This window comes from Emericellopsis cladophorae (assembly GCF_022114955.1).
Source record: "Emericellopsis cladophorae strain MUM 19.33 chromosome Unknown NODE_11_length_583618_cov_114_125112, whole genome shotgun sequence".
Lineage (NCBI taxonomy): Eukaryota > Fungi > Ascomycota > Sordariomycetes > Hypocreales > Bionectriaceae > Emericellopsis > Emericellopsis cladophorae.
In genome coordinates this window covers 1-13,459 of record NW_026250936.1, presented here as the reverse complement: position 1 = coordinate 13,459, position 13,459 = coordinate 1, and the positions used below count along the sequence as shown (strand labels likewise).

At 58.8% G+C, this 13,459-nt stretch overlaps 5 protein-coding genes across 5 annotated transcripts; 2 read left to right on the top strand and 3 right to left on the bottom strand.

The window, feature by feature from the left end:
- Window positions 1-674: 674 nt before the first annotated feature.
- J7T54_000817 (Proline utilization trans-activator-like protein) lies at window positions 675-2,990 on the bottom strand (the record flags this gene model as incomplete). The annotated part of the gene is made up of 5 exons (XM_051504845.1): window positions 675-1,570; window positions 1,624-1,963; window positions 2,017-2,692; window positions 2,759-2,887; window positions 2,953-2,990. The coding sequence occupies 5 exons, from the start codon at window positions 2,988-2,990 to the stop codon at window positions 675-677; spliced, it is 2,079 nt and encodes a 692-aa protein (XP_051363530.1).
- Window positions 2,991-3,969: 979 nt separating this feature from the next.
- On the top strand, window positions 3,970-7,896 carry J7T54_000816 (uncharacterized protein; the record flags this gene model as incomplete). The annotated part of the gene is made up of 1 exon (XM_051504844.1): window positions 3,970-7,896. The coding sequence occupies one exon, from the start codon at window positions 3,970-3,972 to the stop codon at window positions 7,894-7,896; it is 3,927 nt and encodes a 1,308-aa protein (XP_051363529.1).
- A 422-nt stretch (window positions 7,897-8,318) lies between these two features.
- Window positions 8,319-9,178, top strand: J7T54_000815 (Alanyl-tRNA editing protein AlaX-M-like protein; the record flags this gene model as incomplete). Its single annotated transcript, XM_051504843.1, has 2 exons — window positions 8,319-8,321; window positions 8,378-9,178. 2 exons carry the CDS (start codon window positions 8,319-8,321, stop codon window positions 9,176-9,178), a joined length of 804 nt encoding a protein of 267 aa, XP_051363528.1.
- Window positions 9,179-9,276: 98 nt separating this feature from the next.
- On the bottom strand, window positions 9,277-11,401 carry J7T54_000814 (Ankyrin-like protein; the record flags this gene model as incomplete). The annotated part of the gene is made up of 3 exons (XM_051504842.1): window positions 9,277-10,234; window positions 10,293-10,979; window positions 11,034-11,401. The coding sequence occupies 3 exons, from the start codon at window positions 11,399-11,401 to the stop codon at window positions 9,277-9,279; spliced, it is 2,013 nt and encodes a 670-aa protein (XP_051363527.1).
- Window positions 11,402-12,141: 740 nt separating this feature from the next.
- J7T54_000813 (uncharacterized protein) lies at window positions 12,142-13,331 on the bottom strand (the record flags this gene model as incomplete). Its single annotated transcript, XM_051504841.1, has 3 exons — window positions 12,142-12,491; window positions 12,671-12,744; window positions 12,931-13,331. Coding segments are annotated over 3 exons (825 nt in total), but the record flags the coding sequence as incomplete, so codon positions are not given.
- Window positions 13,332-13,459: the final 128 nt, after the last annotated feature.

Genomic DNA, 13,459 nt, shown 5'->3' with positions numbered 1-13,459 from the left:
CATCCATGATCCATCCATGATCCATCCATCCATCAACAAAGCTACCCCAGGAAAGGTGGACCCGGGAGTCTGGGGCAAGATAACGCATTCAATGCGTAATTAGGTCCCAAAGGGAGGCCGCATGGATCTCCGAGAACGCAGGACAGTATGAGCCTCCAAATGATCTCCAGATCACTGAAGACAGCCGCCATCAGGCACGCAAATTGGCTGGCTTGAGACACTTCGGCAGATTTCAAGTTGCCGGACCCGCCCTCCTCGCTTACGCTGCAGATTGACCGAGTGGGGAGGAAAGGGCCGGCAATTGACTCGTACGATAATAGCGCCAGATTGGCAGATACTGCCAGACAGTACCCCGGAGGTGGAATCCCGGCGTTCGTGGCTGCATGGCTGCATGGCTGCATGGCTGCATGGCTGAACGGCTGCAGGGGCATGATTGCCGGGTTCGACGGAACCCTCTGCCCTTTCTCCCCTTGTCGCGGAGCCGGATGTGTCACGAGATGCGTCGGATGGTTTAGATGAGGAGCCGAAATGTTCTTTCAGAACCTGCAGAAGCCAGTCGTCCAAGATACTGCTCCCATTCGACAAGCGCGGTTGGTGTAAAACCTAGTGTTGGGTGGTGGAAAGTTGAGGCTTGTAATGTATGTGCAATCCATTACCTAGCAATGACCATCAATTTACATTTGGAACAGGAACTGCTCTTCAATCTCGGACGCAAACTGCCTCAGCGTCCCGTCCTCGGCAAAGACGCCGTCCGGCCAGGGCACGTTGTTCTCGTCCAGAAAGCTCCCTATCAAGGTATTCCCCAGAATGCCCATGTTCCCATAGTCCCCGGCCTGGCCCATTTCGATCGTGCACGTGGTTAGCGACGTTGACATCTCGTGCTTCCCATCTGCCTGCTGCGGTGAACTGGCTCCCCTTTGGCTTCTTTTCGGATCAGACGGTGGCGGCAGTAACGCATCCGGGAAGACGAGCTGCTGCTGGTCCATGTGACTCATCTCGCGAAGGCTAGAGATGCGCGACTGAACCTGTGATAGCCTGTCGCAAAAGTCCACGGCGGGGATGTTGCCATCGTTCTTCATCGTCCGGAGGATGCTGAGCAGTGTCTCGAGCGCCTCCGATGTGGCCGTCGTGGGCTTCATGACGGCCGACATGATGAGCACCAACGCGGCGGAGAAGATGTGATGGGCATCCCAGTAGCCAAAGGTCGCAATGGAGCCATCCAGAAACAGACTCTCGACGATTCGACTCGAAGCCTGCGCGGCATTGACGCAGCTGTCGGCAAGGGCCAGCGTGATGGCCGAAAATGTCGGCCTTCGCGGTTGCGAACCCACATGTAGTTGGTACTGCGTCTTGAAAAGATGCAACAGGACCGGACGCGTCGTTTGAATGATACACTGATTGTAGGCGAGATGCAGACTGGCGACCGGCCGGGGCGTCTCTCGCTCTTTGATCCGTATTTGTGGAGGGAGCTCGTCGTGCCATGCACGAAGACTCTTGAGAATTCCGTGGACTCGGTGAATGCAGAGTCCTTTTGGATTAGGATTCGGGTTGATACCGTAAATGTCAGTGACTTTCAGAAATCAATGTCAGCACGGACACAACGACGCCCTCTGAGGTACTCACGGATGTTGCCTATGATCCTCGCCAACTTAATATTCGTCAGCAGCGGAGCCGGATCGAGAAACTCAGCCCTCTCCTCTTCGGTGAGGCCCTCCATACTTGGCTCCTCCACATCAATGTCTTCGTCCCGCAGCATGATCGGCTGCCCCAGCTTGGACGCAGAAAAGCGGTCGAAGAAGTACAGCACCCACCACGTCCTCCGCCGACATTCTTTCTCGACGGGTGTCAGATGCGACCGGCTGCATGCGGCACGGTGCATGCCCATGGATAACGCGAGGCGCATGGCCGTACCGCTGTAGCAGTAGGCGGTTCGAACACGGCCAAAAATATTGGAGGCCCAGGCCTGGCATCGCTGTCAGTAATCGAGGGGGCGACTAAAAGGCGATGTTTACACACAAGTAATGTGAGTACTTCCACCTGCATCAGTGTAGGCTCCTCGTGCGCGTCTTGCAAAATGCTGACTGCGCGCACGTAATAGCCTGTTCCCGGCACGCGGTGACTATTGCCCACCCTTCGTCGGTTTGTGTAGGTCTCGCCCAGCGACATGAGCGCATAGAATTTGGCGAGCCACAGATGCGAAGGCGATATTTCGCGTCGATACACTGCGTCGAGCTCGCGCATGAAGCTGACCTCCAGGAATAGCGGGTGGTAGTTGCCAATGAATCGCCTCGCCACATTTAAGAGCAGCTTGGCATGCATCCGCTCTGGGAGGTCGTCGTAGCTCAGGTTGACCCTTGGGGGCGACGGCACACGAAAGTGATTCGAAAAGCTGGCTGTCGAGGGCGTGTAGTTGTCGTCCAGGCATTGCATCAAGCGGTTGCTGAACGCGGTACATGAGGCTTCGCCTATAAAGCCTGGTTCGGAAGAGGGCTCGCTGATAATGTTCTCGGGCTGGCCATCGAACAAGGGGTTCAGCATGTTGCTCTCCTCCGTGGACAGCGCCGGCGCATCCTGGTCATCAGCAGCAGCAGCGCCATTGTTACTGGGCGTGTTGACTTGTGACTCTGGCGTCGGGTTCTGGAGGTTGAGAGCCTGCAGCCGCCTGCTATCGGCCTCTAGTTTGCGCAGATAACTTGCGGTGTCAGCCTTTGCTCAGTTTGGATTTGCAGAAGAAAGGCTGCGTAGAGAAGCATCTCACCTTTCAGATATGGTGACCTTGCGCTCTCGTGGAGGAAACTGGCAGACGCTGGCCCTGTCGCTGGAGACACAGGCCTGGCACGGATGATTACCCGAGCACCTGATCTTCTGGGAATGACACCGATTGCAACTAGACACAAACAAAGCCTCGATCAGCTTCAAGTACCTATACACAGAAAAAGGTGCTGTACGTACGCTGCGAATAATCTTCTGGGTCGCCTTTGGGTACTCATGATACCATGTAGGCGATGATGCAGTTGTGATGACAACCAACGGTGGTTTGGTCTGAGGCAGGTTTGTGGGGATCAAGACCAACAAACAGACCGAGCTCCAGTCTGCTCTCTGGGGTCACTTCGACGTGAGGTCCACTGCCACGTTCAATATGTCTGCTTTGGTCGGTTGCTTGGGACCTTTGCCGCCCGTCGGGCCATCGATATCGTCGCCAGGCTCTCCGGCAAGCAGCCTACACATATCATGGCATGCGGGCAGGTCGAGCTAGGGATGGCACATGCACGCAGACTGCTGCATGAGAATCTCCAGATTCTACTGTAGACGGGGGTCTTGAACGCACTCCAACTCAGTGTGGAAGAAGGTAATGTATTGAAGTCGGTCACCTGAGCTTATGAGGCAATTCAGGATGCCCCAGTTCGGATGCTATTCAGGCTACCCTAGACCTCAGAGCCCCACTATGGTCAACGACAGCCGAAGGAATCGAAGGACCCCAAACTTCCAGACTTCATGTCCAGTCATTGATCTCCAATTCTCCACCACCCAAGTTGACAAGTTGATCGGCAACTTTCGAATTGCCGGTCGGTCCAGTCACACCCGCCCAGAAATACGCGATATCGCGGCCTCGCCCGCACAGTACACCAAGCAGCTCGTGACGAGGACGTGTCACACACCAGCAGTTGAACGCCTGGAGAACGCCGCTCCCATGGATATGCACAATACGCGAAAAGATGATCGGTAATCCTATCCCAGTGGCGAAAGATGGGCCCGGCGACTTCGGGCGGCCACGCTATAACATGGGTCGAGTCGCGCGAAGCTGGTGATAGTCACACGTCTTGAGCTTCGTGTATTCTTCCCATATTCCCCTTGTCTTTCATACCCCGTCTTCATCTGGAGGCCAACACTTGCAGAGCTGGCTACTCTCCTCCTCACCATTCCTCTCTTCACTCTATAGACCTATCTCTCGCACCCAAGAGGCACACAATGGCTTCCGGTATCCGCATCGCCATTGACCGTGGTGGCACGTTCACAGACGCCTGGGCTTCTGTTCCCGGGCGAAAAGAGCACATTGTCTTCAAGACACTATCAGTCTCACCAGATGAATACCCCGATGCTCCGACAGAATGCATCCGCCAGATCCTGGAAACAGCCACAGGGAAGCCCGTTCCCCGGGACTCTCTCTTAGATCTCTCCCCCATCGAGAGCATACGCATGGGAACGACAGTCGCCACAAACGCTCTGCTCGAGCGCAAAGGCGAGCGCGTCGCCTTCCTGACAACCAAAGGTTTCAGGGACACGCTCTTCATCGGCAACCAGACACGGCCAGACCTTTTCGATCTCTCCGTGAGGCGGCTAAAACAGCTATACGAGACAGTCGTCGAGGTCGACGAGCGTGTCACCATTGAGGGCTTCAGCGAGAACCCGGAGCCCCAGTCCATCCAAGTCTCATCAGATCCCAACCTCGTCAAGGGCCAAACAGGCGAGGTGGTCCGTATCATCAAGAAGCCTGTTCTCGAGGTGGTCCGCGAGGATCTCGAGAACCTCAAGACGCAAGGCTTCGAGAGTGTGGCCATTGGCTTCATGCACTCATACGCCTTCCCTGAACATGAGATTCAGGTCGCAAAATTAGCGCAGGACATGGGTTTCAAGGTCTCGGCCTCGTCCGTGCTCCAATCCATGGCCAAATTTGTCCCGCGCAGCCAGTCTGCCGTCGCCGACGCATATCTCACACCCATGGCCCACACATACCTCGAGAGCTTCCGGAAAGGCTTCAAGGGGCATTTGGAGGACGAGAGCGCCAACAAGCTGCTCATCTGCCAGAGCGACGGCGGTTTGGCCAGTTGGACCAAGTTCACTGGCTTGAGGGGTGTTCTAAGTGGCCCTGCTGGCGGCGTCGTGGGCTTGGCGCGGACTTGTTACGATGAAAAGGATGGAACTCCTGTCCTCGGCTTCGACATGGGTGGCACAAGCACAGACGTGGCTCGTTTTTCTGGTGCACTCGAGCACATCTTTGAGAACACAATTGCCGAAGTCACCATTCAGACGCCCCAGCTCGACATCAACACGGTGGCCGCTGGCGGTGGCTCGATCCTGGCGTGGGAGAATGGGCTTCTCAAAGTTGGCCCAGGCAGCGCTGGTGCGGACCCGGGGCCGGCATGCTATGGCCGCGGCGGGCCGCTGACCGTCACAGACGCCAACTTCCTCCTGGGCAGGATCGTCCCAGACTTCTTCCCGCGGAGGCTGGATCTGTATGTCGTGCGATCAAAGTTTGCGGAGCTGTGTCAGCGGGTAAACAAGGACAAGGAGGCCGGTGCCGAGGATTTCACGCCCGAGACACTGGCCCTGGGCTTCCTGTCCATTGCCAATGCGACTATGACGAGGCCCATTCGCACACTGAGCGAAGGCCGCGGGTACGGTGCCGCCAGTCACAACCTGGGTTGCTTTGGTGGCGCGGGCGGTCAGCATGCCGTCTTCATCGCCAGAGACCTGGGCATCAAGAAGGCTATTGTGCCACGGTATTCGAGTATCCTGTCAGCATACGGCATGGCGTTGGCCGACGTTGTTGTCGAGAACCAGGAGCCTGTTGCACTCACCTGTTCAAAGGACGCCTTGCCTGAGCTGAGCACACGTCTCGACTCCCTTTCCGGTAAAGGAGTACAGGGTCTCCAGAAACAGGGCTTCGATGGTGAATCGATAGAGCACGAGTGCTTCCTCAACATGCGGTATCAAGGGAGCGACACGTCTCTCATGATACCCAAACCCGCCAACATGTCCGAGTATGGCGACGCCTTCACGGCACGCCATGCCCAGGAGTTTGGGTTTTCGCAATCGCGGGATATTCTTATTGACGACATTCGTGTCAGAAGCGTGGGCAAGTCGCGGGTTCTGGACATTTCAAGCCCATTTGAGGAGTTAAAGAAGTATCAAGAGAATGCGCAGCCTCTGACCCCGGAACCCATCTTCAAGAGAGAGATATTCTACGAAAAGTCTGGCTGGAACGATACCAACGTCTACCAGCTCAACACCCTGACCCCTGGTGTCCAGATCACTGGCCCGGCCATGATCATCGACAAGACTCAGACCATTGTTCTTGACGCTGCCAGCAAGGCCATCATTCTTCCGGAGCACGTCATTCTTGAGGTCAGCAAGCATGAGGCGCAAGTCGTCGACATTGAGGCGGTTGATCCCGTCCAGCTCAGCGTTTTTGGCCATCGCTTCATGACGGTGGCAGAGCAGTGCGGACATGTACTCCAGCAGACGTCCATCTCCGTCAACATCAAGGAGCGTCTCGATTTCTCCTGCGCCATCTTCTCGGCCGACGGCGGTCTTGTCGCCAACGCGCCGCATATTCCCTCCCATCTGGGGTCCATGAGCACCGCCATTGCCTACCAGGCCCAGCGCTACAAGACAGGCGAGCTCAAGCCAGGTGATGTGATCATCAGCAACCATCCGCAAGCCGGAGGAACGCATCTGCCAGACATCACCACCATCACCCCCGTCTTCGACAGCGAGGAAGACCCAAGGCAGATCATCTTCTTCGTCGCAAATCGCGGGCATCATGCCGACGTCGGTGGCATCGCCCCCGGCTCCATGCCTCCCAACTCCACTGAACTGTGGCAGGAGGGCGCTGCTATCGAGTCCTTCAAGATGATCAAGGAGGGAGTCTTTGACGAAGAGGGTCTCCATGAGCACATGTACACCAAGCCCGCCTCGTTCCCGGGATGCAGCGGTACGCGCACGTGGAACGACAATCTCGCGGACCTCAAGGCAGCTGTTGCGTCCAACAAGAAGGGCATCGAGCTCATTCGATCGTTGATCAAGGAGTTCACCTGGCCGGTGGTGCAGTTCTATATGAAGGCGATCCAGGAGAATGCCGCGCAGGCCGTGCGCGACCTGCTCAAAGGGTTTGCCGCTAAGTATGAAGGTGGTGTCCTGGAGAGCACCGAGTACAACGACGATGGCATCGTGTTCAAGCTCAAGGTCACAATTGACAAGGACTCTGGCGAGGCCGTCTTTGATTTCACCGGGACAGGAGCCGAGCATAGCGGCAACCTAAACGCGCCGCCGACGTGCTCATACTCTGTCATCATGTACTGCCTGCGATCCATGATCTCTGCCGACATTCCCCTGAACCAGGGCTGCCTCAAGCCGATCAAGGTCGTCTGCCCCGAGAACACGATTCTATCCCCCTCCCCTACCGCCGCCACCGTTGGCTGCACGACCGAGACGTCGCAGAAACTAGCCGACCTCATCTTCCACGCGTTCAACGCTGCCGCTGCCTCCCAGGGCACGATGAACAACCTGACATTTGGCTGTGGCGGGACGGACCCCGTGACGGGCGAGGTTAAGAAGGGCTTCGGGTACTATGAGACGATTGCGGGTGGCGCTGGCGCCGGTCCAGGCTGGCACGGGGCCAGCGGTGTTCACACGCACCTAACGAACACGCGCATCACCGACCCCGAGATCTTCGAGAAGCGATACCCCGTGCTGCTGCACGAGTTCTCGATCCGCAGGGGCAGCGGCGGCCGGGGCGAGTTCAACGGCGGCGACGGCTGCGTGCGCGAGATCGAGTTCCGCATGCCCCTTCAGGTGTCCGTGCTGACGGACCGTCGTGTCACGGCGCCGTATGGCCTGGAAGGCGGGGAGGATGGCGCGCGGGGCGTGAACCTGTGGGTGCGAAAAGACCCCGTCTCGGGACTGAGCAGGCAGACGAGCCTTGGGCCACGGAAGACGACGCACTTTGCGGCCGGGGATCGCATCATACTCTTGACGCCTGGGGGCGGTGGCTGGGGCGACGAAAAGCAGAGGAAGACAGGCGCGCCTGCGGAAGGGGGCATCAAGGGGGCCATCAGGTCGTTGATGACGAATGGGTCGCTGGCATTGAGGAATAGCATTGCAGCTGGCAACTAGGGCTGTCGAGTCTGTACTACTATGAGTGATAATGTGTTTATGAGTAACTGTCGAGTCTGTACTACTATGAGTGATAATGTGTTTATGAGTAACGAACGGCTATGGTTCACGCGTATGGCGACAGCACGACAAGTGAGGCTTGGGCGGTGTCTCTGAGTACCCGATGTTGTAGGTCACGGCAATTGACGAGAGGCTTCCTCACGCTTCGACTTGTTGTTAAGAAGTAACCTAATAAAGCATTACGTGTAGCAGACAAAGTCCCTCTTCTCCGCATGTATCTTACAGGGCGCAAAGTGGGGGACGCGAATGACGGGCACTTGTGGTGGAGGAAGTTCCATTATATTATATTCATGTGTGCTGGTGGTGTCCCGTCCCGGGAAAGCTCATGCAACGAAGGCGTTTCACTCAGAATATCTGGAATCATGGTGAGAACCACATTGTTCTTCACGTCTCTCCACGCACTGACACGAAGCCATCACAGGATTCCAAGACGGATGCATTGTACATGCAGGACAATGACGTCGTCTCGGCTAACGCTACAGTCCTTGCCTGCTTCCTATTGCGCGAGTTGGAAGAGGATCTGAAACCGCTCTTCAAGGGCGCGCCCGATGAGTCGCTCGTCGTGGTCACCGACCGTACGGCCTTCTACGCCCAGGGTGGCGGCCAGCCCGCAGACGCTGGACAGATGCGGATGACCTCGTCCTCCCCCGACAAGACGGCTACTTTCACGGTTCACAGTGTCCGCAAATCCCCGAGCGGCACCATCCTGCACGTGGGCACGTTTGAAGACGGGTCGTTCACCAAGGGAGACACCGTGGAGCAGACAGTCGACGCAGCGACGCGTGATCTCCACTCGCGCATCCACGACGCAGGGCACATCATCGGGCTCGCGGTGCACGCGCTGGTCGACACGATCGGCGCGGTGGAGGACACCAAGGCGCAACACTACCCGACCGTGTCCTACGTCGAGTTCAAGGGCACGATTGACGGCGCGCACAAGGCGGCCATTGAGGCGCAGGCCAACGAGATTGTGGACAGGGACCTGCCCATCCAGGTCAAGTGGTGGACCATGGAGGAGTCGAGGGCGCGCTGCTGGTGTATACCAGAGGAGCTCGTCCTCGAAGAGGATGAGAAGGCGAGGGCCGTGGATGTCCCCGGTCTAGGGGCGTATCTGTGCGGCGGCACGCACATGAAGACTACGGGGGGCGTGGGTAAGATAGAAGTGAAGAAGATCAGCAGGTCCAAGGGCTCGAGCAAGATATCCTACGCGATGAAGGCATGATGGGCCGGAGGTTACTTTAGAATCAAGTCATTGTAACGGCCGTCGCTCATGTACTCATTTCTACATCAAGTCGTCTACTCATTTCACAGCATCGTCAATCACTTGCGGAACCCGTGTCGCTGCAGCCAGTTCTGCTTGTGCTCCTCCTCCCACCGCCGCTCGGCCCTCTTGAGCGTGGCAGCCGCATCCCAATGGCCCCTTTTCTGCGCCACATCTCGCGCCGTCTCGCCCTCGCGGTCGACGACGGTGGGATCCGCCCCAAAGTCCCTGAGTACGCGGATGATCTCGCGCCTCTCCTCGTCGCCGTCCTCGGCCTTGCTCGCCGCGTAGTGCAGCGGCGTGCGGCTTTTGGCCGTCTGCGCGTTGGGGTCCGCCCGGCCGCGCTCGAGGAGCATCTCGACGGTGGGTGCGGTGGCGGACCGGGCGGCCAGGTGGAGAGCGGTGCGGCCACCATCGGACTGGGCGTGAATGTCGGCGCCGCGGTCGAGGAGGAGCATGGCGACGGCGAGTTTGTCGCGCTCTGCGGCTAGGTGGAGGGGCGTGAGGCCTCGCAGGTCGCAGCAGGCGTGGGAGACGTGACGGAGAGCCTCCTTGGCCTCTTCGACGTGCCCATCCCACGCTGCGTCGAGGAGCTTGTCCTCTTCTTCTTGCTCGCCGACCGCGCTACTGCGTCGTGGCTGCTCCTGCGGAGAACTATGCGAGGAGGATGGTGGCGAGCCAAGAATCTCTTCTTCGTCGCCCACGGCGGACGGTGAGCGGGGAGGAGGTGAGTGCGCATCGAGGTCGGGCTTCGCAATGGGCTCGACAATGGTCGGAATGTTAGCTCTTGTAGGACCAGTTGTCGCCGACGTAGCTGAGGATGGCATTGGGTCGCGTGCCTTGCCCTCTTCAGCTTTCGCCGCAGTGTCATCCAGCCGTGGCTGCTCCTCAGCTAGCTGAGGCTTCACCTTGTCACCCGCGTGCGTTTCTTCAAACTTCTGGGCCTCCTCCCTGGTGACGGGTGCTGGAGGTGGCACGACTCCGGATCCGGGGGGTGCCGGCTTCATCAGGGCACGGCTAGCTTCTGTTAGCAACTTACGAGACCCAGACTCCTGCGAGTGAGCGGCAGACTTACGAGTAAATGTTCACCATCAAGGTCGAGAGCTTGGCGAGCTCCTTCTGGAGATCTTCATCAGCCTTCTCGACCTTGTCTTTGAACTCTTCCTTGTATCGGTACGACCTCCAGAAATTCTGCATCCCATTCACCACGTTTCCGTGATCCGTGCCCTTCTTGCTAATGTCCGAGAGCAACTTTGTCATCTTGCCGAGCGCCTTGTCGGTCTCGCCTACGGCCTCCTCGATCTGCTTCTTGAGCTGCCCGCCCTTGTCCCCCTCGACAAGGTCCGGCCGCGCCTTGAGCGTCTCCTGAACTTGGGTGATGGTGTCGCGCGCCGTCGAGGCCTTGGCCGACAGCTCGTCGATTTCCTCTGGCGTCTCGGACATGTCGTCAAGCCACTTGATCCAGTCCTTGGCGGTGTCCGCATGCTTGGTGGCCGCTTTCAACCCCGCGTAGGTCATGAACGCGTTGGGCATCTGGTCCAGGAATCTGCCACCACCCGAGCCACTCCCTGACGGCGGGGGAGAGGACGCGCTGGTGGCTGCGGCATCTGGCTCTGCTGGCGCCGGTGTGCCCTGCGTCTGTGCTGGAGTGGCCGAGTCGCTCGACAATGGCGCTCGACCGGGACGGTCCTTTTCCTTGTACCGGTCAGGCTTGTACCTGTCTGGCGTGGACGATCGTCTTCGCTGATCATCTCCGCCGTCTCTGTTCAAGGCCCATGGGGCAACGCCAGGTCTCTGTCTCGGGGGGGAGGGGTACCTCGCGCTCGATGGTCTCTCGCGACCTCTACGATCGTCGTGCTCGTCCAGGTAGTCCCTCGGTTGACGACGCGGTTCGCGATCGAGACTGCTGGACGAGTCGCGACGTCGGCGGTGGCGATCATGCTGGGACTCGCGCCGGCGCTCGGGGCTGCGAGAGTATCGCCGGCGCTCGGGGCTTCGATGGCGGCGACTCGAGGGCGGGTACCGCGACGAGGAAGACTCTGGTCGTCTGTCGGGATCGTGGGAGCGAGAGCGACGGGCTGGTGAGTGGGCGCTTGTAGGGCGCGTGGAACGCGGTGGCCTGGTGCGCGGGGCTGGCGACTTGACGCGGCTGGACAAGCTCTTTATGGGCAGCTTGGGAACCATTGTACAGGTAGAGTCGTGAGGAGGTTTTGATGAAGTGAATGGCAGCGATTCGTGGAAGAAGTCGGGTCAGGGAACTTGAAGAGTGGGCATGAAATGAGGGTCCCCACGATGTTAGCAGGCAGCACGTAGCGTAGCGGGCGGTCTGTTGTCTGCCTGTCTGTTGTCCGCCACTCTGCCTTCAATGGGTGTCGCATGATGGCCATGACGCCACTCGCGTGGATCTCACGGCTGACTGCAGCACGGGGCTGGACGTCCCTCCACCTCGTCCTGCTGCTGGCTGGCTGGCTGCGGGCACATGCAGGCGATATGCAGGGCTGCTACTCGGCACATCATACGTACATACAGGCGACCTCCCGCGAACGACGCAGGACGCTGTGAGACGGTGACAGGGCCAGAGGTTTGAAGATCTCGCTTGATGATGGGAGAGTGAGAGACTGGACGTGTCACGTCACGTGGCCAGCCAGGCAACGACATGCCTCAACCAAGCAGCTCCTCGCACGCACAGCTCCTTGCGTCGTCCACATCGAACTCGTTGCGCGACTGAGACGGAACCTTCAACGACTTGAATGGACAAACACCGCCGCAGTGGCACAAACACAGTATCATGGCACCACTCGTCACCATGTGATCGATCTCTCGCTCGTCTCGAATCTTTTCATGTTGGCTATTGGCTATACTTGGACGCAACCATCTCCCCTAGTTAGTCTGATATACCGTCCCCCACAACCAGACCACCCAGTTTACACTCCCCGTCGATACCAAGAGGCTCTGCTCGAGACGGGCCCGTCGACGACGAGCTCGGGGTCCCCGCCGGTCCGGACGGGGAAGCGCCAGATTTGGCCGCTGTCGTTCTCCGAGGTGTAGAGGAAGCCATTCGCGGCCGAGTACACAGCACCCCAAATGTCAGCATCGGTTCCGGTACCCGTCACGACGCCGCAGTCCTGCACAATATCCCATTCGTTGATGATGGTGCTCCAGCGCCCCAAGGCGGTCGTTTCCACGCGGTAGAGCAGACCGGACAGGAACTCGCCGCCGCCGGGCACAAAGGCCCAGTCGGCAACTTTGTAGCCGGTCGGGACTGGGTCGTGCCCTGGGACAAGATGGTGCCAAAGGTGGGCGAGTTCTGGTCCATATCGATTTCGGCCTAGCCGAGTGGCGGGTTATTGCTGGTGGTGACCCAGAGATGGCCCTGCGCATCCACGTCGCCGCCGTTCCAGAAGTTGACGAGACCGAGTGGGTAGACGGTCGATTCGACCGTGGAGGCGATACGGATGAGGTCCACCCCGTCTCCGGATTGGCCACCTACAGGGAGCAGCATGCCCCAGATGTAGTTGTCCAAGGTGCTGTGGCCCACGGTGTTAATATTCGTCCCGGGCCCGTGATGGTAGGATTGCCGGTCGTCACCGTCACTGTCCTAGGATCGATAGGTGTTTGGATAATAACAGTGCTAGGGGTGATGCCAATCGCCGGGACCGTGATCGACGTCTTGCCCGTGATCGTGGGATTGCCAGTCGTCAGGGTGACCGTACCCGGATCCACAGGCGCTCTGGATGAGCACAGTCCCAGGGTCAGTGCCGGTATAGGGGATCGTCTGCATCACCGGCCCGGTTATGGTGGGATTGCCCGTCGTGATGGTTATGAAGATTTGGGGAATAGTCTCCGGCAAGGGATCGGGCGTCTTCACAATCACGGTACCGGGATTAGTTCCAGAGGGCGGTATAGAGGAGGTTGTCGGCGCCGTGATTGTAGGGTCTCCCGTCGTAAAGGTGCCGGTGTCGGGGTCCTCGTCCTCGGGCGTCTGGATGATCACTGTCCCAAGGCCGGTGCCACTGGGCGGGATGGTCGTGGTCTGGGTACCCGTAATGCCCGGTACACCCGTCGTAATCGTGGTGATGCGACCGACCAGGGTCTCAACCACGACAGTTCCAGGCTGCGTTCCCGAAGGGGGGATGGTGTAGGCGGGGGGGGGGGGGGGGGGGGGGGGGGGGGGGGGGGGTTGGGGGGGGGGGGGGTGAAAAAGTGTTGGCGGGGGGGGGGGGCCGGGGCGTTGGGAAATTA